This window comes from Lolium rigidum, chromosome 1 (assembly GCF_022539505.1).
Source record: "Lolium rigidum isolate FL_2022 chromosome 1, APGP_CSIRO_Lrig_0.1, whole genome shotgun sequence".
In the NCBI taxonomy this organism is placed as follows: domain Eukaryota; kingdom Viridiplantae; phylum Streptophyta; class Magnoliopsida; order Poales; family Poaceae; genus Lolium; species Lolium rigidum.
The window spans coordinates 147,929,668-147,954,400 of record NC_061508.1 but is presented as its reverse complement, the minus strand read 5'-3'; the positions used below and the strand labels follow the sequence as shown (position 1 = coordinate 147,954,400).

Sequence of the window (24,733 nt, the reverse complement as noted above, 5' to 3'; positions counted from 1 at the left end):
TATATTTTGAGAGGTATGCATGTCTATGTCAACGAATGACATCAAATGATCTATCATCCTTTCATATAGTGACCTCAAGAGCGGATCCCATGTAGTTCTCCACTGCACACCATTATTTAGGATCTCTCTAGTACATAATGTGCAGAACATTATTTATTTATTTTATATTTTATTTGGGATGGACACCCGGTTGCCTTGCTCGTTTTGCAATATTAAGGCCTTTAGCACTATGCATGCTAGTCAAGGTGTGAAGTCATTAAAAAATAATAAACCATTCAATACTTCCTCATGAGCTAAAACAAAACACAAAACATGTAATAATTTTGAAGGTTTAAAGGTAGCACACAAGCAATTCACTTTGGAGTGGCGGTGAAATACCACATATAGGTAGGTATGGTGGACACAATTGGCAAACTTTAGTTTTTGGTAGTTGGATGCACGAGTAGATCTAATACTCAGTACAGGCGAAGTCTAGCAAAAGACTAGGAGCGACCAACTAAGAGAGCAATAATGGCCATAATCATGCATAGCGACAAAATATTATTAATCAAAGCATAAAGGGATATTACAAGTCAAAAACTAAATGATCATAGGGGCTTTAGGTGACTGGTTTGTAGTCATAACATGGTGTAAGCATGTACAAGTCGACCCAATAACAACATCAAAGGAGAATACCACAATATTATGCTTTGTATGATGGAAACAACACATGATTCTTTCAATGGCACATTAAGCATTCTCAGCTATTTGAGAAAAGTCATGCTAAAACAATATCTACTAAGCATATAACAAGAATAACATCCAACATGCCATGCCAAAGTCTATGTCACAGTCTAGACAAGCTTCCTTTTGCATCACTATAAGCATGAAACATTTTACTCGTTTTCAACGCCAATCAACTTATTTGAAATAACTCTCATAGATGAAATTCAATATGGACCAGAGAGATCATCATACACAAATAAAGAATACTAACAAGCTCTGAATAAAATTCGACTGAAAGAACAAGAGCTAAACGCAGTACTAGCAAACTAGAACACTCGCATACAAATAGAAGTGAAAACTAGAGCGTTCTATGCAATTAAAACATAGTGTGTCATTCTCCAAAATAAATATGCAGGGATACAACCATTTTATACAACAAAAAAAGAAATAAAACTAAAAAAAATAAAGATGCTCCAAGAACAACATATAGTATATGAAGCAATAAAAATATAGCGCATAGAAAGATGACTTGATCGATGCTTTGTCGATGAAGAGGGGATGCCTTGGCATCCGCAAGCTTTGACACTTGTACCTCTTGGATATTTATTGGGGTGACATCGGCATCCCCAAGCTTGAGCTTTTATCCATACTTCATCTCATTACATCATTCTTCTCTTCCTACACTTGAAAACTTCCTACATGCAAAACTTCACATAATTCTTATTAGCAGCATTAGTATAATCAAAATAACAAATCAACTTGGGTTTAGTTCTAACATATATCAAACATCTATTAAAGCATTAGATACTGTAGCAACATCTTCAAAAAGCCCTTTTCTCAAAAGAACTAAAAAAGAAAGAGATTAAGAGGCAAATGCAAATAGTGGCACAAATCTGTCAAAAATAGAACAACAGGTAAAGATCGATTTTTTTGAAAATCTTCTATTGCTCAGATCGAAAAGTGTTCAACTAACAAAAGTTAGATAATAACCTGGGGCAAATGGTAAAAAACTGGCAGCTCCAAATTACGTTCTGGCTGGGAATAAGAATTTTTGTGGTGACAACACAGAATCTGTTTCAGGAGAGCAACTTCCCCAAATCTTGCTTTCTTCCTATTAGAGGCTATTCTTGGGACAAAAACGAAATAAAAATGATAAGGAGAGGTTATTACAGAGGTAACAACTTCCAAGACTCAACATAAAAGAAAATTACAGAAATAAAACAATGGGTTGTCGCCCATAAGCGCTTTTTTTAATGCCTTTTAGCTAGGCTTGATAGTTTTAATGATGCTCTCATGAAAATAGAAAATGAAGCAAGAGGAGCATCAAGAAGCAAATTCAAAACACATTTAAGTCTAACCTACTTTCTATGCATAGGAATCTTGTAAACAAATAAATTCACAAAAAACAAAGTGACAAGCATAGGAAGATGAAACAAGAGTAACTTCAAAACTTTCAGCATATAGAGAGATGTTTTAGTACCATGAAAACTTATACAACCATATTTTGCTCTCTCATAATAATTTTCAGTAGCATCATGAATAATCAACAATATAACTATCACATAAAGCATGCTCTTCATGATCTACAAACACATAATTTTTATCAAGCACAAAAATAGTGGGATTAAAACATTCAAACCCACTTTTAACAATTTTATAACAAGATGATTGATCATTCTCAAGGGGTATGGGCTCCAAGATAAAGTCAAGACCCCTCCAATCTCATTTTCAATAGTATTACAATTAATATTATCAACCAATATAGGACCATCATTTAGAGCTTTATCATAAACATTTTCTAAGCAAAACTCTTTAGTATCATGCATTTCGAAATTAGACACAAATAAAGGATTATCATAAGATTTATCAAAATAGCATGGATTATCATAGATAATGGGAGCATAATTATTATCACAAGTTTTACTCATAGTAAATATTTCAAGAGAATCCACAGGAACAGAACATTCATCCTCCTTCGGTAAGCATGGGGGACAACCAAATAGTGTAAGGGATAAAGAGTTACTCTCATTATAAGGTAGGCATGGGTAGCTAATACATTCTTCCTCTTCATCACTCTCCTCCTCTTTTTATCTAATGAGCTTGCAGATTCAACAATTTCTTCTTCCACGGGTTCATGCAAATTGTAGATATATTCTTGTGCATGGCTGAGTCTCTCTTTATAATCAATGATATAACAATTATTGCTGAAATTTTCTATGCAATAATCAAGGATAGAAGAGACCATATCTTTAAGTTTATTACAAGCAACACAGGTTTCATAATTTTTAGACATGAAGGATTCTATTTCAGAAACTCCCATAAACAAAACAAATTATTCTACTTCTTCAAATCCAAGATGAATATAGTTATTCCAATGATAGTTCATAGTTAAAACTTCTTTACTAAATCCATATTAGAAATTAAGATGTTTAGTATCCTGTTCAGAGCAGCAATTTATATCATGGCGTCTAAGCAAAATTTCAGCAATTTGATTCAGCTTTTGTAACACGCCTCTCATGACTTTACCCTCATAAGATTATCTATACTTTATAAATAGATCCATAGAGGTTCTAGCATGTTCTTCGATAACAAAAGTTTTTTAGATTTTCGATTTTTCATTTTTTTTTGGATTTTTGGGTATATAAGAAAAATAAAACAAGATAAAAATAAACTAGACAAAAGTAAAGTAAACAAAACACAACTAAACAAAAATAATCTAAGCACAAATAAACTAGACAAGACATAATAAAATAAAATAAAAACAGAAAGACATGTAAAGTGTACTCCCCAGGTGACTTATGAGTAGAGCTATATCTTCCCGGCAACGGCGCCAGAAAATAGTATTGATGACCCACAAGTATAGGGGATCGCAACAGTCTTCGAGGGAAGTAAAACCCAAATCTATTGATTCGACACAAGTGGACGTAAATAATACTTATAAGTCTTAACAGCGGAATTGTCAATTCAGTTGTGCCTGGAAAAACACTAATAACATGGGTGATGTGAAAACAACAGGAATATGAGAGCAATGATAATAGTAACACAACAACAATAGCAGTAGCACAAAGGAGATGACACTAGAAAAAATTCCAGTGCGTAGTTGACTGTAGAGCAATGATGATGACAGAATAACCAGGGTTCCCAACTATCTACACTAGTGGTAACTCTCCAAATAATATGTGTTGGGTGAACAAATTACAGTTGGGAAATTGATAATTGTGAGGGCATGACAATGCATGCAATGATAAGATAAAGGTTACTATAGTATTTAATTGGGCATTACAACATAATACATAGACCGTAATCTAACTGCGTCTATGCCTAATAATCCACCTTCAGGTTATCATCCGAACCCCTTCCAGTATTAAGTTGCAAGCAACAAATTGTCGCATTAAGCAATGTGTGTAAAGTAAACAATAGAATTATCCTTAGACAAAACATTGTTGTTTTCTCCCTAGTAGCAACAACACATCTATAATCTTAAAAGTTATTGACACTCTTTCAGAAACTAGAGACATGAACCCACTATCGAGCATAAATACTCCCTCTTGGAGATACATGAAATTACTTGATCAAGGTAACTACAAGTACCGGAGAGCATGCAAGATCTTAAATAACAGTAATATGATAATATGATGAACAATTTGATCACAATTCCACAATTTATCAGATTCCAACAAACACAACACCGATTACATCATATGGATCTCAATCATGTAATGCAAATCATGAGACCATTGTATTGAAGTAGATGTGGGAGAGAGTACCAACTAGATACAGCCGAGAACCCATAGTCCAGGGGGAACTGCTCACGAACCATCATGGAGTCGAAGTGGAGGCGGTGGAGTCGATGGAGATGGTTCTGGACGATGGCAGCGACGGAACTTTTCATGGACGAAGGCTGGATCTTTTAGGGTTTTTGTGTCGAAGGGAATTTATAGGCGGAAGGGCGAGGTCGGTAGCCGCCTGGGTGGCCCACACCATGCCATGGCGCGGCCCCCCTTGACCGCGCCATGTGGTGGTGTGGCCACCCTGTGGCGTCCTTCCGTCTCTCCTCCGGACTTCGTCTTCGTTACGGTAAAATATTGACTTCGGCTTTTGTTTCGTCCAATTCCGAGAATATTTACGGTACAAATTTTCTGAAATACAAAAACAGCAAAAAACAGGAACTGACACTGTGACATCTTGTCAATAGGTTAGTTCCGAAAAATGCATAAAAGTGCCACGAAGTGTAGGCAAAACATATAGAAATTGGTGTAAAACAAGCATGGAGCATAAAAAATTATAGATACATTTGCAACGTATCGGTGATCTGCGTATGGTGCGAGTGGGAAGCGGTGACGTGACTAATATGACCAGAACTCGAAACTCTAAAGGAACTATACGCTAAGACCAGCAACCCGACACGAAGATGCAGACACAAATTCAACAATGCAAAACTGAAAAGACAATGCAAAGGCTAAGGGGGTTTTATGGGACGATATGATCTAAAATCCTAACTGTATTTTTGACTTTTTCGTGGTTTATGGGTATGAAGGCAGATGCAATCAAAACTAGAAAAACTGTAAAATCTCACCGAGCAACCTGAAATCTGATACCACTTAACAGGGCAAAGGTGTCCGATCTTTTGATGAGATGATGATAACGTCGACTTGTTGCTGGAGTTCGTGTTTGAAGATCCGACTACACGTGCAAAGCTCGTGCGTCAATGCAATCACTCGGACAATCTCCGGGAGTTACTGATCTTGCATCAGTCTGACCAGAAGGTCTTTATTCCTACCTGAAATCAAGAACAAGTAAGAACTAATAATGCAATCAGAATATTGCGGATATAGATGAAAGCTTTATTGAATAAGGCGGGATTCTGAATTGTCGATCTTGTTCTGGGCGTTGGCCTCAAAAGAAATACACGAAGAGTTGCAGCAATGACTAACTTTTAGTATAATCAAAATCCGAGTCTAAACGTGACAACTATGTGAGCATTTAAAGGAGGAAAAAGGTGGGGTTTCTGCCAGCCATACGTATGGTGGATGAACCAAACCCTAGAAGGCCTTTCCCCCTTCAATACAAACTCTAATAAGTGGCTGACTTAATTCCTGTGAAAATGACATGGGCCTGGCCCAAAACTAAAGGTGACGCAGCACCATATTATGCTATAGACAAAATTATGAAGTATAATCTTGTGTATTTCGTCCAAGTCTTCAATCATCATTATGGTGGCTCCAAAGTTCTGAAATCTCTACTTGTGGCGTTCTCTTCAATCCTCACATGCTTGCTGCCATCTTCTTCATGTGTGATCATGCATGCTCCAATGTTTGTCCTTCTCATCCATGCTAGGTCCATCATTCCTAAGAGTAACAAACACATCTGATTTAGGAAACATCATATTCTCATGTATGTGAGAAATAGTTCGAAGAAACGAAAGTACCTGATAGTTAAGTTGTTTGGCACGAGCTCGAGTGATTGGTCCTTGTATTTGTGGGGCTGTAGGTACATCGGTCGTATCAATAGATGGGATGTCTTCATCATGTGAGCTCTTATGGTTTTGAGATAAGTATTTTCTTTGACCACTTTTGATGGTTATGCCAGCTCTCATATGGATTTGAGTTAAGTATTATCTTCGACCATTTGTTATATTTGTTCGTAATTAAAATTTATGTGCTTGAGCGGGTACCATCAAACTCAATCGAGCTATTTCCCGTACTCTTGTTTATTCTCATCATGTTTTTGCTTGTGATTATAGTTGTATTTATCTGTTTTTTATTTACCCTCTATCATCCCTATGAACGCACGTACACCCTACCTATATGAGCATCTCCGGGAGACTGAGTCGAAGAAACTGATCCAACTGGTTTTGAGATTGACCAAGTCACCACGAGCACCTCGCTGTCGACGGAAACATCGCTTCCCACTAAAAAATATCCCGTCTTTTAATGAGACACCAAAGTGTCAAATCTAGGATTTAAATTTTAATGGGCTGGGGTGCCACTACCCTCTTAATCATCAACCATAGGTTGGATCTCCGATAATTCCTAACCTTGAAATGGATATCTTTGTATTCAACAAATCTTTTTGAAAGAAAGCGTGATTCTATTTTTATTTGAGACATAATGTATTCACAAATGTTCATATCTCCATTCAAACAATTGTTTTTGTTAATATTCTCGTTTAGGTATTTCTTTTTTTTGCGAAACACAGTCCATTCTGGTTACTATTGTTTTGTTAATATTTCCATTGCTCCTAAACGGGTCTAAAAGGAAGAAATAAAAATCTCTACCTTATTATTTTTTTCTCTTATAAGAAATGCAGCCGCGTGTCCTGGTCAAACTCTGCTCCCATCGGCATAGGGTTGGAGCCGGACCCTTTAATCTGTGTGCATCTCCAGGCTCCAGGGGTAATCCCGTCCATCCATCTGTCCCGGATACGTGTCCACACCCACCAAGGGTAGAGAAAATCGAGTATTAATTGGACGACGCCTCTCCAAATAAATCACACACAAAAAAAAATATTATGGTCTTGGTCTTCTCCTCCCACCCTCCGCAGGCGGCGAAGTAGAACAAGGAAAGGGTCCAATAGAAAAATCCGGAGCAGCGGCGGCGACGGCGACGACGGCGAGGCCACCTGCGGAGACTGCCACGGCAGCCGGGGCTCACCTCCGATCGATCGTGTGTTCGCGTGCCCGGCCGGAGGCACTGCCAAAGGGGCCGAAAAGCAGCGGGGAATTTCTTCGCACCGCAGCGCACGCAAGGAATCCATCCGTCGAGGAAGGGAGCGGAGCGAATGGGAAGGAAGGGTTCCGATTCCAGCTGGGCCTAGGGTGCGTGCCCAAACACGCGGAGGACGGAGGACGGAGACAGCCGGGAGGCGGCGGCGGCGCCGGGTTTGATGAGGAAGTCGGGAACAAAAGGTATACGCAACCCTAGATCTTAGAAATCTCTCTACCTGCTTCTTTGCTGGCTTCCGCGGCGCCCGGATTAGGTCGGTCGGTTTAACAGGTGGGCTTGGGCCGCCGCCGCCGCCGCCGCCAGAGTGATCATCCTGTGGTTCCGACATGAGCTACGGGTGGAGGACATGTTTCGGTTGTCAGATCCGCTTTGTCTGAGGGATTTGGACTTCTGGCACCGGAGTTCGTCTCACGCCAATCTGGGGGCCTCTAGCTGTCGTTCTGTGCCGGGAAGAGGTGCTCGTCGGGAACAGATCTGCCTTCTTTTTTCTCTGGAATTCAACTCTATCAAAACAAGTTCTCTATGGGAACGGAGGTGCCCAATGGCTGAGCGATGAGGGCACTTGACTTGACTTGTGGAGGAGCTACTACTGTCTTATTGTGCAGTCATGGCAGGACAGACACTTAATTTAGCTTCTGCTGTGCCATATGTGCTGCAACACAAATCTGCTTGGTTGTAGCCTGGCTGGAAGCTCAAAGTTCTATTCTTATTTTTCTACTGAAAAACTGATTCAGGAATTTATTGGGTTTTCTTAATTTGGCTGCTGAAGGTGCCTGCGGGCAGTGGCATTGCCGAGGAATCCTTGTTTTCATTTTTTCTTCAAACAGTATCCTAAGCATTGGTGGTGTGGTGCTCAACAGCAACCTTATTTTCATTTTTTTCCAGAGGATATTAAGGCGGTTCATGTGAATTCATCTCCTGTTTGTGCTCAAGCAGGAGGAAGACGATCTGATTTGATGGTATGCACATGATTTTCCAACACTTTTCTCTTGTGTCTTAGCCATGCTAAAACCTTGTAGATGTCTTCAATTTTCTACATATTGGTGTTCTGCCTCATATACGATTTCTAACTTCTGCTGTATGATTCTCTTGGCAGATTCGAGCGTGCACTTGTACCAGAAGGTCATCGTCGCTTCATAATCCCAATAATACCGATATTTTGATGACCTGCAAAGGCTGTGGTGGCGAATCAATAGTGGACAGAGGTGGGCCATCCTGTGCCAGCAAGGCTAACACCAGAGGCTTGGAGCTCCCGAGACCTATAGACCCTGAGGTGAGATGGAAGACGGTAAACAAAAGACCAAGAGCTGCAAGGAGAGCAAGGACCTCCTTCTCTGGAGAAGACAGAATGAAGGATGCAATTAAATCTTTCTATGCATGTCCCAATGCCGCGAATCGAGAAGTGGCACAAAAAGATGTCCCGGTCTCTGAATCTGAGAAGGTCTTTATTTCTCCCCTTGAGAATATGGTGAAATAAGAGTCAATTGTCAATGCATTCAACCAATTGTCAATTTCCTTAACTATTGAATTCTACATTTGCAGCTTGGGGTATCTATTCTTGGTCGGCGCTTTAGTGATCCATTGGAAAGTGTTCCAATAAAAAAGAGAAGAGTTCTTATGGATTGTTCTCCATCACCTCCACCCACCCCATTGCTAGTGGATCCTTATGAAAAAAAACTGAGGATATCTTCTGGAGGCATCTCATCATATGGCAAGCATCGCAAGGCTAAAACACCTGGAGGCAAGTGCATGGATGAAAAGAGAGCCCTCCTTGACATTGATGATTTTTCTGGTATATCAATACTGGCTGCTGCTGCCTGTGAAAGCGAAATGGATGTTGCCATGCTAAATGGTGAATGCTCGAAGTCAGCCCACTCTCTTGAAGAAAGAAAGTCCGAGCCTATCTCTGGTAGTTCAGAGTTGGGTCTCCTACATGAAATCAAGGGGCATAAGTTAACCGTTCCAGATGCTTCACATTGCAAGTTGAACAGGGCTAAAAAGTTATCTGAAACAGCTCCTGACATGGAGCCTTCGTTACCTACTACGTTGAACAGCTCCGAATCTGCTCCTGATATGAATCCCTTGCTTCTGACAACATTAAAAAGCTCAGAGAATTGTGTTGAATCTGCAGCTGCTTTGGAGGCTAATACACCACTTCTTTCTTTGTTGAGCAATGCAAACAAAACTGAGGAATTTTTATCTGTTTCTGATGCTAAATCTTCAGATGTTGCCATATCAACCAACTCAAGTACAGACAAACCAGATGGCTGCTTCAGAGATAGAATTGTTCATACCAAGCATTCCAATGCTGCTCGTGATTCTAGACTGCACTGGGATCTTAACGTCGCGATGGAGGCGTGGGACATTCATAGCGGCGGTGATGATCATGATATGGTCGGTCCTGGTCCTGTAGCCTCTGTAAGTGGTTGTAATGATGCTGAAAAGGAGATGAACAAAGTGCAGGTGTGTGAGGATCTTTCGGAGTTAACAGTTGCTGTGGACCATCATTCTGGCGATGAAGTTCATGTGGTTGATGTTGCGAAAAATATTAAGACAAAAAGTGAAGGCGACTTCCCAGGTCATTCATTTCAAACTCTGTGCAGTGGATCTCCCCAGAACATGCAGCTATTGGAATCTGAATCTCTAAATGGAAATAATTGCTCTGCAGAAACAAATGGCTTTCTTGATCTACAGAAGAGAAGTTATGTTTCTGAAGTGGAATTGCATCTAGGATCTAATCGAGATTTGAGGTCTTCGGCTCTTACTACTGAACATTTTGCTTTCACTGCAAACGAGGAGAAACTTAATGCTTCACGCACGTCACCCCTTGACTGTGAAGGTTCGTCTCTCTTGGCTTCTGAGGATGGTCATGATGGAGGTAGTTCAATTCAAACAAGTGATTTGGTCTTCAGAGTGAAGCCTATGACAAGCAGAATAGTTTCTGAGGAAAGCACAAACATTGCAACAGTAACGGTTTCGAATAAAAGTTGTACTGACATTGGCTCGCCTGATGATAAACTCGGGCAAGCTTCACTTCAAAGCATATCTGAATATAAAAACCAGGAGCTTTTTGATGTTGATTCAGGAACTAGTAAAATTGATCAGTCGGTCAATGATGGGGCTGAACATGCCAGTGATGTATTGTGTGTTGCCAAGAGAACTGCAGATGCAGACACTGATTTGGAACATCCAGAGAATAACCTGGACACTTCTAATCGCGTTCTGTCCTATGTGCATGAAGAGGGTGGTGTGGGTGCAACAATTAATCACAAAAACCCTTTAATTACTTGTGCCAACAGTAGCAGTGCAGAAACATATTACATTTCCAGTGGTACTCATGCTCGTGGTCTCAATTCAGAATGCACTAGACAAGCAGCTACTGATATGGACAGTATAGTGGATTCACAATCTGCAGCACAAAGCTATCCAAGTGGTTACAAAAATGCCCTTCAGAAGGTTGCATCGAATAACTGCCTAGAACACTGCTATCAGACAGGCACATCTCATATTAGCAAAGACCTTTCAGTGACCGGAAAAGTTGATGTTGAGGAAGATGATTCTCAGTATGAGGATGGGGAACTTAGGGAATCCGGTGACCGTTATTGGGTGAATGATGGGTATGATGAAGTTAAATGTGCCAATCATCAGGTATCAAATTACAAGGATGAAAAGGCTGCTCCAGACATTCATCTTGTACCAGTTGGCTCTGTTTCAAACAATATGGTTACTGCAGTTGCTGATTACAATGGAACACACTCCAGGAAGGAAGATTGTGATGTTTCACCGGTCTCCTCAAAGCGCTCATGGTCAAGCAACTGCCTAGATGGTGGATCTGGCATAATGTATTCTACGACCACTCGTAGCGATCATGTGAGTATGAGAAATGAAACTCGAATGTATGGCAACTCTGACCGTGCAATAGCTGGATCTGCTGCGACCGTTAGCCAGTCTGAAAGAGGCACTGATGGTTTAGGTGATGATCCACTGAATATCAGCACAAAGCTAATAGGATGGGATACGTTGCCTGAAGATCAGCAGCACTCGAGACATGATTCAAGGGACAGAGTTGATTCTTCTAACCAGTGTGCTTTAGGCACATTAGAGGTAGCTGAAGCTGGTACATCATTTCAACAAATGGGGTTAACAAATAGAGACGTGCAATCACGACTTGGTCGGCCAAGATCGTTTGACCGACCCTATAGAAATGAGCAGTGCAGGTAAATTGAGCTACTTCGTTTACTTGTCATTTTACATGTACTTCAGTTTCGTTGGGTATCATAATTGGATAATCCAAATGACTAATGCCACATTCCCCTTTCTTTTATACAGATCTGATGATGGTTATGGTTCGGGCTTGAAAGCTGAAAGGACCATTGATAGATCACATGGGAGGGGTGGAGCATCCCGTCATATTCAAGCAAGCAGCCGAGGGGAGCAGTGGATGGAAAATTCTAGCAACTCTCGCACTACACAACAAAGATCACCTGATTATTATAATTATGGCCCACCTGGTCCAAGAAATGCCGCGGAAGCTGCCGTTGCAAAGATGGAGAGCAATGGCTTTGTTGTTGCACCTGATGGCACTTTGGTAAGAGCTGTTGATGCAGCAAATGCACGGAGGGTGAGAAACACAAGTAGCTCATATCACCCTTTGCCTGGACGGGGTTCTCCAATTGACAAAGATGGAAGTTGTGGGTTGTCCAGAGCACCTGCACAGGCTAGAGAAGCACCTCCAGAACGACGCTTTGGTGCTAGTGGAAACCAGTCTGGTCGATATGATCCTGAGATTGATAAAGATCATGCCACTGATGGAAATTTGAGTTCAGTTCGTTGCCCACTGTCTAATAGACAACGGAGGTTCCCACCGCATAGAGCCTCACTTAACCTCTCACGTGCTCACAGCAGATCTCCTTCTGGATCAAGATCTCGATCCCCACATACTTGGACATCTCCCAGGAACAGAAGGGAAATTATGGCAAATGGAGGCTCAAGTATACGGAGACATAGTAGATCTCCTAATTACATGACTGAAGTTAGAATTGGTAGAATGACTTCACCTCGAAGACAACCTGGATTCAATGATCGAGTTATGCGTGATAGTTCTTCATCAAGAAATCACACATACGCTCAACATGATTCAACATGGGTTGAAGGAAGGAGCTGCTCAACAGTAAATATTGCTGATCATAAGAAACGATGTTCAAGGAGGAGCCCACTTCCGAGAATCACCTCAAGAGATGACAGATTTGACGTAATGGATTCCCAAGGACAGCCAAGATCACGAGAATTCCACCGTGCAACAGAGGTTCCCTACGGCTTTGAAAAGGGAAATAAACATGGTAGGAATGGTGATGATAAAAGGGAATATAATGATAGATATGGAACCGTCAAGCCATATGAACGGAATGGCACCGTGAAGCAGTTCAGGAATCATACTGGAGATAAACTTCATCCACGCATTTCTGCACCCAGATCACCTGAACCGCAAAGAAGGGGAAGCCCTCGGAGATTTTGACGAGAGCTTTGAGAGGAAGCTGACGATAGTATCAGTCACTACTCTTCGACAAATGGATGTCTGCTCAAGCCACAAAAGTGCTGGAATCATGCACCTTTTGGAGTGAATGCAGATTAACTACACATTTTTCCTGTTTTCCCTTGTAAATATTTATATCAGTAGTAGGATCACATCACATGTCTCAGCATTTTGGCTGCCCTTTTTATTCTATATTTTCTCTTACTTTTCTCACTTTATGCAATCTTATTTAATGGGCATTATCCCTGTATGAGGTTCGTTTAAACATGATCAATCAATTAATTTTGAGCTGAAGGGTCTGGTATCTCCTGTGTTTCCGTTCATCTTTTGTCATTTTGCATCATGGAACTTTCAGTGGTGTAAGTCTTACATGTGACCTGGAGGTGGTGTTAATTTGACACATATTTTGGCCACCAGCAGCCAAGTCTGTGGAGTGTTTGGAAGACACCGCTTAATCCTCTGTTCTTGGCTGCATGGCTTTCTTGAGGTGAATATTCTTCTCTCCAATTATTATTGTACTCCGTATTTAGTTGGCACACAAATTTGCTTTGACATTCTTTTTACAGGACAGAGGTTGGAATAGCACCGTTCACATGCGATGGGATGTGTGGGTAATGCACTCTGGTTTCTCTTCAGTCTTCTGAGTATATTTAGCAATGGCCTCTCACTGGTGAAAAATTCAAATTTCTGCTGCGTGTGAGCATTACATACCATTCCTCCATGTAAATAGAAAGTGAAGGGAATATTATCCTACATTTCTGTTGCTATTACTCTTATATTTGTGGTAAAATAAAATGCTTATGAATGCAGGTATGTTAATGATTCCGTCCCCTACAGTTTCTGTTGAAAAGATACACACCAAAATCTTTGAAAGCGTAAGGAAATACTGACATGAATATGGCAATGTAGCTATTTTGTTGCACAATGTAATTGACATTTTGACACGATAGCTTGTTAGGTACTGTTTTAGTTCACATTTTGGTGAACAGATCAACATGAAATTGTGGTGTGATGAAAACATAGAGCGAACGCGAATGATGATATGTGAAACTAACTGAATTGTGTCAAGCCACCATATAAGGGTAGTTGAGCTCAAACCCAGTGTTCTTATATTGTAGAGTTTCAATTTTATATTGGAAAGTCCTAAATTAGACCAAAGGAATTCTGTCTGCTAGAAAGAAAAAAAGCGCTTCGGAATTGATCTCATCCTTCATAATATAATTTTTTTCTTTGTTCAGTTAATAACTTAACCTTGGAATAGAACACTTGTTATAGTAATTGAATTAATAAATGAAAAGATTTAGGCATTAGTTAATGAAAAGATTTAGCATTAGTTTATGAGGAATTCTGTATGGATATGTATTATAGGAAGGAATAATTCCAAGTATTTTGGATTGCAATAGAGAATTTGAAATCGTAACTTGAAACAAGAACAAGAAATTTAAAGCAATAATAAAGAATAAAGAGCCAACCAGATTAATAAAACTGAGAAAATTAATTCGGAAAGAATTTTTTTGAAGCTCCATTGTGGAATTCAGACCTAACCATTCAAGGAGTAGTGGGAATGACCGAACCTCGATAGGATTTTATTGAAAAGAATCCTAATACTCCATTGGTTGGGATGGCGGAGGAAACCAAAAAATTGTCTTATATTATCTGTAATTTCTCTTAGATTCGAACCCATAGCTGATGATAGAACTAGTAGATATCTTTTGTTTTTTACTCACGCGAGCCCATATCCTTTCTTTTTCAATTGCTAATTCCGATCTTTCTCCCCAATCTGATATTATAGTCCCGGACTCCCGGTGTAGATAGAAATTCCCTGTTAATAACCGACCGTTTTGATTATTTAGAACAACTCGATGAATTTAGTAGATCCTTTTAGTATGCGCTCAATGACCATAGATCGAACCTATCCTATTTTACAGAGAGTGTCATTTTTATGATGATCAAACTTGTAAGCATGTTAGTTTGTGTTCTGGTATAATATCATGTTGTGTTCTTGAATTTGGTATTGTGCTACCACTTCCTTTTATCTGTGAACTACTTATATCTGTGAACTACATAATCTTTTAATTGCAACGGACTAACATGACAAGGAAGAACTTATCAGATGCAGTAGTAGCTTGAAAGAATTTGCCACACTCCATTTTTTCATCCATGCACACTAAATTCTTAATTTACCTTTGTTGGGCCAGTATGCTAATAGGATTCTTTGACTAACCATATGAGGTCTCACAAATTAGTGCTTTTATGCAATTGTGTAGTATAACATGACATGAAATGATGTTTTCAGACATGATGAAGATTGCTATGGTTCTATGAGAAGAAAACCACTTTCCTTCTTTGTCTTATGAAGATGTTGCTTTATATTCGTGTAGTACTCCCAGCAGCAACATTGACTCTTCTACACATGTCCAAATAAAAAACTGTCTCTTTTACATGACTATTGTAGTTAAAGAAAGCTCCAGTTTTAGAAGATTAATAATCTTTATAGGTTCCATTGTTTCTTCACTTCTTCAGGTAGACATTGCAGTGACTGCCATTTGGATGGTAGCGCCTATCATGAATCATATACTGTAAATATAGAAAAACATTGTACGTTTCCATAGTTGTACTGGAATTTAGTGAGTAGCTTAAATGAACGATCTGTTGGATCTTCAGTGACTTCAAAAGATGCTGCTAGGCTGTTCTGTGTGTTACTTTCAAGTGGCCTGCTGCTTTCTCTTGTCTGCTTTCTTTCTGCACCGCTGCATTTTGCTTCGCCTAATTGATACATATGTACTTCTGTGTTATGATTGTTATTTCAATGGGTCCTCAATTGGTTATTCTTATCGTAGCTACAGAAATTTTCTACTCAAAATAGCATAAAAAATTCCCTCTACTCGCAGTCAACCGTAGGTTCTACAATAGTATGGAGATCAACTTGCGCACAAGTGTTCCTGGAGCTTACCTGTATGAATTTCTCTGCAATTACACAACTGGAATGCACCTTTATTCCTTTTGCCCTTTCCGAAACAACTTATGGAAGTGGGCCATTAGGAATGGAACTTCTGCAATGTGTTGCGTGCCACTATTATGAACCATCAACGCATTTAGGATATTTATATACACATTGTATGATAATACCATTCTGACATTGTGATCTGACATATTGTGGTTGTAGGATCAAAGTACGTCCTTTTCCGAAAGTTTTTGTTTGGAACCGGCTATTTTCAAGTGCCAGGAATAAAGTGCCTCAGATGTAAACATGAAAGTGATGCTGCTCAGAGTGTGGGGGCATGTATTGCAATTCCCCCTTTTCTGTTTCGACATGCCCCCATCTTGAAGCGGACTAAGCTAGGAATCTCCTGAATTTGTCGCAAGCTTCTTGAGGAAAAATGCAGGAGAGGCGAAGCCGCTCATGGACCATCTAAAGTTGGTTGTAGCTGCAAAGTTAGCAAAAAAATCTCTGATGGACTGCACGAATCAGATCTCGTCTGCCCCAGAGCAAAGAGCCAAAGATTCTCAAATCCAATTGGTGTACGATTTAGATTGCACCTGATTACTTGCATATTTGCAGAATATTAGCCAGCTCATTTATCATCTCAAGCCAGAAGATGCTAACAAGCGAATTCATTTTTTCTGTGACATTTGCACCATTACCGTTCAGTTCAAAATTGTTGAATGTTTTTTTGGCTGAAAACCTGTAGATGTAGGGTTGCATCTGAACTGAAGTGCGAGAAACAAATCCATTATGCACAGATGTGTTCAATTGTATTGCTATGTTAGTTAATATGCATGTTCAGTTGAATTTGTTGCCGGCAATCATCGATTCATTTCCACTGATAAAAAACAAGGCTGGACAGCTGCCACAGCCGCCTTGCATATGTGTTGTGCCTGCTAAGGGTCACAGATTTCTTGCTTTTACAAGGTTTTCTATACATTATGGGTCTTACCCGTGCTCCATCTGTCTCGTGCTGGTATCCAGCCTGCATGACCACTGGTATAACTGCTTCCTTCTTTATTCGCAGGAATATTAGTATAACTAGTTGACAGGACAAATAAATTGACTAAGAAAACAAGTGTACTTTTGGCACAAAAATATGTAAGAAAATGATTGAAATGCTCGACATATGCTCCATGTCCGTACCGTTGAAAACTAGGCTTTTCGCTATGTTCAGCTGAATGCATTGTTTGTCAAGCAAAGATGAACGGAACAGATAAATAGATGAAGAAGGCAAGTGACAAGGTGCAGTGGACATCCCACACAAATGAGTTTCAGAGGCCAAATGCATCTGTTTGGCTTGAGATTTAAGCCCCGGCTGAGACTTGAAACCTCAATAACCGCCATGCGTTTGACTTCTCTTGAGCTTTGTGATACATGCAACTCAGGCTAAATCTTCTCTGAAGCCACCCTTGGGAAGTGGCTTACTACATTTCCTTTTTTCCAAGTTGCATTTAGTGGAGACAAGTAAAAAAGCCACTAGAAACTATCTTTTCTTGAAGAGAACGACCAGTATATCGAAAAGTGTCTTTGCCTCATGGGCAGCAGCTGCTGTTTAATTTTTTTTTTGAAAATCACACATATTTGTTTCAAAAAAATCTGAAAATAAATCTAGACATAATAAATAACGTAACCTACAAGCGTGTAAAATTTTAATATGAATTTTTTTATATTGTAGACTACATAAAAAAGTTGCATACCCAGATCCAAATATTTGTTATTTTTGTGTAGCCCAGAATTTTTTGTATTTAAAATTGAAATTTTGCACGTTTATGGGACAATTAATTGGCTACACCATGATTTTTTTTCTAATTTTTTTGAAACACATAAATGTGATTTTTATTTTTTCTAAAATAGCACCGGTGCCCAGGAGCATCAAATCTTTGTCCCCAGTATATTCTCTTCCCTCTGTTTCCATGATTTAGTACAACGTTGAAAGAAGCCACTGAATTTAAGAGAACGGAGGTCATATGCCCGATCTCCGCATCGATTGATCTATCTAACCATTGATATTTTCTTATGCAGCTGTCTTGTGAATTCTAACACTTAAATGGTGAGATATTTGTGCCCCGCTTAAGTATTTGCTTATCGTGGTTTGCAAGTTGCAACTGCAACGAAACTATAAGCCCAACCAGAACACCTTTCCCTTAAACAATCTGGTTCAGTGTCGAAGATATGCTACTTCTTTTCACTTAGTGGCAAGATTGATTGCCACACCACTTGTGCTTAACTAAATCAGTTATCTTAACTGTACCGGTATTGCCACTTTATACCAAAGCATGCATACCCGCTCACTCTCCTCCCCCACCAACACGCCACAAGCTAATCTTGTTTTAACCAATGTGGCCTCCCCTTTTTGGTCAAAACAAGTCTATTTCTTCGGCTTGTTAATCTCGTTTCGTTCGTACAGTCCCTCATCAACTGCTGAAGGGGCAATGGACATTTCTTTTGTAAGGTTAGTGGTCCAATTTAAATGAGGAGAGAGAAGGCTCACCTCTCAAGCTAGCTTTTGAGGACGATAAAATCCTTTGAAAGCACACATATAGTATTGTAGGAACAAAATCAACCGTTGGTTGGAGGGTTAGGATGGTGGTTGTACCTCCATTACACTAAAGGCAAAGTTCTCCTGTTAGCAAGGCATATCTCAAAATTTTGTCAATAATGTACCTTCACCGCTCTAGTTGTTAATAGGCGTTGAGCGAGTGCATGATCGTGCGAAGTGCAAGCCCCTTTCTATTAAGTGTTTCAAAAATCAGCGCAGGAACAATTCAAACTAATGAATCATATGTGTGCCACTTATGAGCTCAATTATTTTCCATACAAATGAGTGATGTCTTATTCCATATGTAGGCCATTTTTTTCCCACCGTGCCATTTCGTTATCCGCTCGCTACTAGGGTTTATCATACCACATTAAATTTATATTTTCTTAGTGAAAATGCAAAACATACCCTTCCTTGACATCTATTCTTTGCCTAACTATCCTTTTAGTTCCAAATACTACCAACTGATATTCATAGTACACTTAATGTCATGGCATAAGGAGTAGAACCAAGGAAAAAAATAGCGCGCTATAACAAAATAGCGTCGGCCGAAAAATATGCTATTAGCATGCTATAGCGTGCTAATAGCGCGCTATAGCACGCTATAGCGCCGAAATGATGTAGCGTGGGCTGTCTAAAAACGCTATAGCATGCTATTAGCGTCGAAATAGCGCGCTATTTTTTTCCATGAGTAGAACCTCCATTCCAAATTAATTGTGCAATAGATGGCGGAATGGTCTTCTTAGTGCAATAGATGGGTGGAATGGTCTTCTTGCACTCAACGGAGCACTGCTAACAAAAGATTAACATAATGGTGTGGAGGGAGAGAACCCCAAATTTTTATCTTGTGCGTATGCAGGAAACTTAGCTCCTTACCATTGGCATGTAACGGATTATCTTATGATAAACGTGTAAGGTACATTTTTCTTGTAAGGTTAGTGGTCTAATTTAATATAGGAGAGAGAATGTCACCTCTCAACCTAGCTTTTGAGGATGATAAGGCCCTTTCAAAGCACATGTATATAGTATTGCAGGAACGATCATTGATTTAGATGGTTAGGAGGGTGGTTGTACATGCAGTATATTAAAGATGAAGTTATTTTGTTAGTATGATGTCTGTGGTAACTTTGTCAATGTTGTTCCGCCACCCCTCTAGTACTCAATAGGCGTTGTGTGAGTGTATATGCTTGCATCCCATGTTCTATTTAGTGTTCCAAAAATTATTGCAGAAACAATGCCACTTTTAGAAATTGGGCAGTTACAAAGGAAATTGCTAACAAACCAACATTGACGGAAGGTGATTATTGCAGAAAATGTTATAGGCGGAGGGCCATTCTTTGCCAAACTATCCTTTTACTCCCAAATAATAGAAATTGCTACAAAGGAAATTATTGTACACTTAATGTAATGGCATAAGGAGAGTAGCTTTGTAGTCCAGTAGATGGGCAGAATGGTCTACAAATTACACCCAACGGAGCACTGCTGCAAACAGAAGATTAACATAATGGTGTGGAGGGAGAGAACCCCAAATCTTTATCTTGTGTGCAGGGAACAAGCCATTGGGCAGTTGCATGTAGGAAACTTAGCTCATCACCATTGGCATGCGAAAGAATTATCTTATGATAAACTGGTACGCATGCACATTAGTAATCAGTTCAAAATAATCCATGGAATGGAAGTGCTTTTTTTTTTGCTAGCTAGGAAGGCATTTTTAGAACACAAGGTATTTTTACCCATCGTAAAGGTGCGGCTGCACGCCTGCACCATGGTGTTTATATATGCCTGGAGCAAGCTGCCACTGCCTCGCACACAGAATGGCCCCTGTTGTAGTCCTAGCGCTCGCCGCCTTGCCGCTCTTGTTCTTGCTTGCCAAGGCCATATGGGTCACCGTCTCCTGTTACTACCTGACGCCGGCGAGGATCCGGAGGATCTTGTCCAGTCAAGGAGTCCATGGCCCCGGTCCGCGCCTCCTGGTCGGAAACCTCCGTGACGTCTCTGCCCTGGTCGCCGAGTCCACCGCCGGTGACATGGGCTCCCTCAGCCACGACATCGTCGGCCGCCTCCTGCCGCACTACGTCCTCTGGTCCAAGACGTTCGGTGAGTTTGATTGCATTGATCACGGGCGTGGCGTGGCGAGGGGATCGAGGCGACCGATGCTGAGCGGATGGAGTTTTCTTTTTGACAATTGGCAGGGAGGGTGTTCGTGTACTGGTACGGCAGCGAGCCGCGGGTGTGCGTGACGGACGCCGGCATGGTGCGGGAGCTGCTGTCGTCGAAGCACGCGCAGGTGACGGGCAAATCGTGGCTGCAGCGGCAGGGCGCCAAGCACTTCATCGGCCGCGGCCTGCTCATGGCCAACGGCGCCACCTGGTCGCACCAGCGCCACGTCGTCGCCCCGGCCTTCATGGCGGACAGGCTCCGGGGCAGGGTGGGGCACATGGCGGAGTGCGCCCGGCAGACGGTGCGGGCGCTGCGGGAGGCGGTGGCGCGCGGCGGGAACGAGGTGGAGATGGGCGCCCACATGGCGAGGCTCGCCGGCGACGTGATCGCGCGCACCGAGTTCGACACCAGCTATGACACCGGCAAGCGCATCTTCCACTTGCTCGAGGAGCTGCAGCGGCTCACCGCGCGCTCTAGCCGCTACCTCTGGGTCCCCGGCAGCCAGTGAGTCGACATCACCTCACCTCAAGTACTCATGTTCTCTGCATTACTATGTTCTTCTCCGTGTACAAACAAGGATTCCATCATTGGAATGTTCGATGACAACTAAGCCTACCCGCACGTCCAAGTGCCGGTCTTTCGCGAATGCCCACATGACATGAACGGGGATGCTTTACTTTTTGAGAACTTAGACTAAACTAAACGGGTGTTATCTAGCGCGCTTAAATTCACTGTTAGAGAGGTCTCATCATCTAGGGAAGAGAAGAAATCTTCTTCCGCTGGTCAACGTTTTTGGGATGCTTTACTTTTCTCCGGTGACAATTTCTCTAGTGTAACACGTTTTTATTTCCAAATATCTGAGTCAACGTGAATCTTCTTTGTGTGCGTCATCTCATTGTATTGGCGTATTCATTTTATTTATCACGTTTTATTTACTTAAACTATATATTTCCTTTTATTAGGTATTTTCCAAGCAAGTACAGGAGAGAGATAAAACGGCTGAACGGGGAGCTAGAGCAGATGCTCAAGGAGTCGATCCAGCGCAGCCGCGAGATTGCGGACGAGGGCCGGACGCCCACAGCAGGGGCGTGCGGCCAGGGCCTCCTGGGGATGCTCCTGGCCGAGATGGAGAAGAACAAGAACAAGAAAGAGTCCGGCCACGCCGAGCTCGGGTACGACGCCCAGACCATGATCGACGAGTGCAAAACCTTCTTCTTCGCCGGCCACGAGACGTCGGCGCTGCTCCTCACCTGGGCCATCATGCTGCTCGCCACGCACCCGGAGTGGCAGGACAAGGCCCGCGCCGAGGTCGCCCAAGTCTGCGGCGACGCCCCGCCCGCCGCCGATCACCTCCCCAAGCTCACCGTTGTAAGCCACTGAACCCCAGCGAAACATATGAGCTCCGGCGTGCGCTGTAATATAATGGCAGTGTTTGACTCATCGATGCGTGCGCAGCTGCAGATGGTGATCAACGAGACGCTGCGGCTGTACCCGCCGGCGACGCTGCTGCCGAGGATGGCGTTCGAGGACATCACGCTCGGCGGCGAGCTGCGTGTGCCGAGGGGCGCGTCGGTGTGGATCCCCGTGCTGGCCATCCACCACGACGAGGCGGTGTGGGGCGCGGACGCGCACCAGTTCAGGCCGGACAGGTTCGCGCCAGGGCGTGGCCGGCCTGCGGCCGGCCGGTTCCTGCCGTTCGCCGCCGGGCCGCGCAACTGCGTCGGGCAGGCGTACGCCATGGTGGAGGCCAAGGTCGTCCTAGCCATGCTGCTCGCGAGCTTCCGCTTCGGCATCTCCGACGAGTACCGCCACGCGCCCGTGAACGTGCTCACGCTCCGGCCGCGCCACGGCGTGCCCGTGCGACTGCTGCCGCTGCAGCAGCGAACCTAGGCCGGCTTGGGTTTTAGCTGCCAACTCGCGTAGCGCTTACAATTTTGGGATTCTTTTCTGTTGTGCTTGCTTAGAGAGAAAATTTTGCGCTTCGATTCGGGATGCATATGATTGTCCAGAAGTAACTTAATATATATATTTTTTGACAGAAATACGGCATTTTATTGATTAATCATATCAATACAAAGAGTTTTCCGGATGCATTCTGGAGGAAAATCTGAGATAAACAGGAAAAATACTAAGGTACAAGATCTAGCTAGAATGTGTACCGCTTCATTCAAAGAGCGATGAACATGTCGAAAGGTTACCCATGAAAAGCCTGCAACCATAGTTTTGATATCCTTGATCAGTGATCCAACCTGAGATCGGTCATGGGTCGAAAAGTTGAGGCGTTGGATCAGGGACAAGAAATCAGAGGCGAATATCACCTTATCAAAGCCTTTGTCGCGCACCACAGCCACAACACCCCGAAGCGCGAGTGCCTTAGCGATCTCAAGATAAAACCCTAAAGAGGAAAACTAGGCGCAGCTATGGACCTCCCAGTACTATCCCGAAGCCCAACAGCTCCCACATGGCCATTTGTCGACGATCAGAAAACAGCGATGCATCCGAATTGACAAGGATTATACCAGGCGGTGGCGGCGGAGACCATCGTGGAGCCTGACTAGTCTCCCGCCTATTGCTCGGCCTTGTACTATAACAGTGTTGAATAATCATGTCGATATACGCAATAGTCTTCACACTTACTTGCTTGGGATCAGGATGGCCAAGATTGTTCCTCGCATCGTTAGGTGCCTCCCAAATATGCCAACATCCTACAGCAAGAACCATGACCTTCACATCAGTTGCCTTTAATAGGAAAGAAAAGATCCAGTGCCGTGGCAAAAATAATTCACGGCGCTGCAACTGAATATTGTAGTTCCCCTTTATAGATCGCCACACTTTTGTTGCGAACTGATAGCTCAACAAGGAGTGCTCAATATCTTCGAATTTTTCACAGAAAACACAAGCATCACTTGTAGAAATCTGTCTACGTTGCATCTGTACACCGCTTGGAAGGCAGTCATGAGAAAATCTCCATAAATGAATTTTCATATTATCGGGAGCTTTAATCTTCCAGATAGCCTTCCACATTTTCTCTTCATGGAAAGAAGTAGAAGACATACACCTACCCCTTAATATTTGGAGGACTTAAATTTCAGGACTTTTAACGTGCGGACATACATTTTTGTCCCCGCGGGGGACGCATTTGCGGCTGTACGATTTTGGATGCTAGATGACAACTTTTAATTTTACAAAAAAAATCATTGCCACGCGGCAAAGTTGCTGAGCCTACAACTGCTTTTATTCCCCTCGCACAAAATTAGGGTCCTTCAATTGATGGCAACACATTTGCCCTAGCAATGGTTGAATATTATTATTTAAAACACTGCACGCGTGAAAGTTGAAATGTTGAGCAAGGAACACATGATAAACATGATTCTCCCTGGTCAAATGGACATGGTGCCTTCAAGGCTTCAATTGCCATCGCAGCCGACCTGCTATACTTGAAAAAATCATTGCCACGTGGGTGAAGTTGTTGGGCCCACAACTGCTTTTATTCAGTCCATGGGGCCTCTCGCGCATGGGCGAACTGTGGACGTGCCCACAAAATTATGGTCCTTAAAATTTGATGGTAACACATTTGTCCCTAGTAATGGTTGAATATTATTGTTCAGAACATTGCACGTGTGAAGGATGGAATGTTGAGCAAGGAGCAATGATTAACATGATTTTCATGGCTCAAATGGACATGGTGCCTTCAACGCTTCAACTGCCATCGTAGCCGACCCGCTATACTTCAAAAAGATCATTTCCACGTTGGTAAAGTTGCTAGGCTCACAACTGCTTTTATTCGGTCCACGTGGCCTCTCGCACGTGCAATGTTAGGGTCCTTTAATTTTGATTGTAACATATTTATCCCTAGCAAGGGCTGAATATTACTGTTCAAAACATTGCATGCGCGAAGGTTGAAATGTTAAGGAAGGAAGAAATGATAAACCTGATTCACATGGCTCAAATGAACATGGGGCCTTTAAGGCTTCAACTGCCATCGTAGCCGACCTGCTATACTTAAAAAAACATTGTCATGTGGGCAAAATTGTTGGGCCCACAACTGTTTTTATTCGGTCTATGGGGCCTCTCGCGTGTGG

At 42.1% G+C, this 24,733-nt stretch overlaps 2 protein-coding genes and 1 long non-coding RNA gene across 3 annotated transcripts; all 3 read left to right on the top strand.

Moving 5' to 3' along the window:
* Positions 1–7,271: 7,271 nt before the first annotated feature.
* Positions 7,272–13,267, top strand: LOC124682870. The gene is made up of 5 exons (XM_047217486.1): positions 7,272–7,612; positions 8,316–8,389; positions 8,527–8,871; positions 8,973–11,647; positions 11,760–13,267. Exons 1-5 carry the CDS (start codon positions 7,591–7,593, stop codon positions 12,943–12,945), a joined length of 4,302 nt encoding a protein of 1,433 aa, XP_047073442.1. The 5' UTR covers positions 7,272–7,590; the 3' UTR covers positions 12,946–13,267.
* Positions 13,268–13,435: 168 nt separating this feature from the next.
* Positions 13,436–16,016, top strand: LOC124682880. Its single transcript, XR_006996483.1, has 3 exons — positions 13,436–13,450; positions 13,535–13,574; positions 13,774–16,016. It is a non-coding gene; the product is annotated as an uncharacterized LOC124682880 (long non-coding RNA).
* A 4,289-nt stretch (positions 16,017–20,305) lies between these two features.
* LOC124652384 (cytokinin hydroxylase-like) lies at positions 20,306–22,541 on the top strand. The gene is made up of 4 exons (XM_047191405.1): positions 20,306–20,588; positions 20,684–21,155; positions 21,614–22,019; positions 22,107–22,541. Exons 1-4 carry the CDS (start codon positions 20,306–20,308, stop codon positions 22,539–22,541), a joined length of 1,596 nt encoding a protein of 531 aa, XP_047047361.1.
* Positions 22,542–24,733: the final 2,192 nt, after the last annotated feature.

Coding starts and splice junctions, on each gene's coding strand:
- LOC124682870 (XM_047217486.1), top strand. CDS start 7,591: ATGAGGAAGTCGGGAACAAAAG. Junction 7,613..8,315: donor GAGGAAGTCGGGAACAAAAG/GTATACGCAACC, acceptor ATTTTTTTCCAG/AGGATATTAAGGCGGTTCAT. Junction 11,648..11,759: donor TATAGAAATGAGCAGTGCAG/GTAAATTGAGCT, acceptor TCTTTTATACAG/ATCTGATGATGGTTATGGTT.
- LOC124652384 (XM_047191405.1), top strand. CDS start 20,306: ATGGCCCCTGTTGTAGTCCTAGCGCTCGCCGCCTTGCCGCTCTTGTTC. Junction 21,156..21,613: donor CTCTGGGTCCCCGGCAGCCA/GTGAGTCGACAT, acceptor TCCTTTTATTAG/GTATTTTCCAAGCAAGTACA. Junction 22,020..22,106: donor ACCTCCCCAAGCTCACCGTT/GTAAGCCACTGA, acceptor ATGCGTGCGCAG/CTGCAGATGGTGATCAACGA.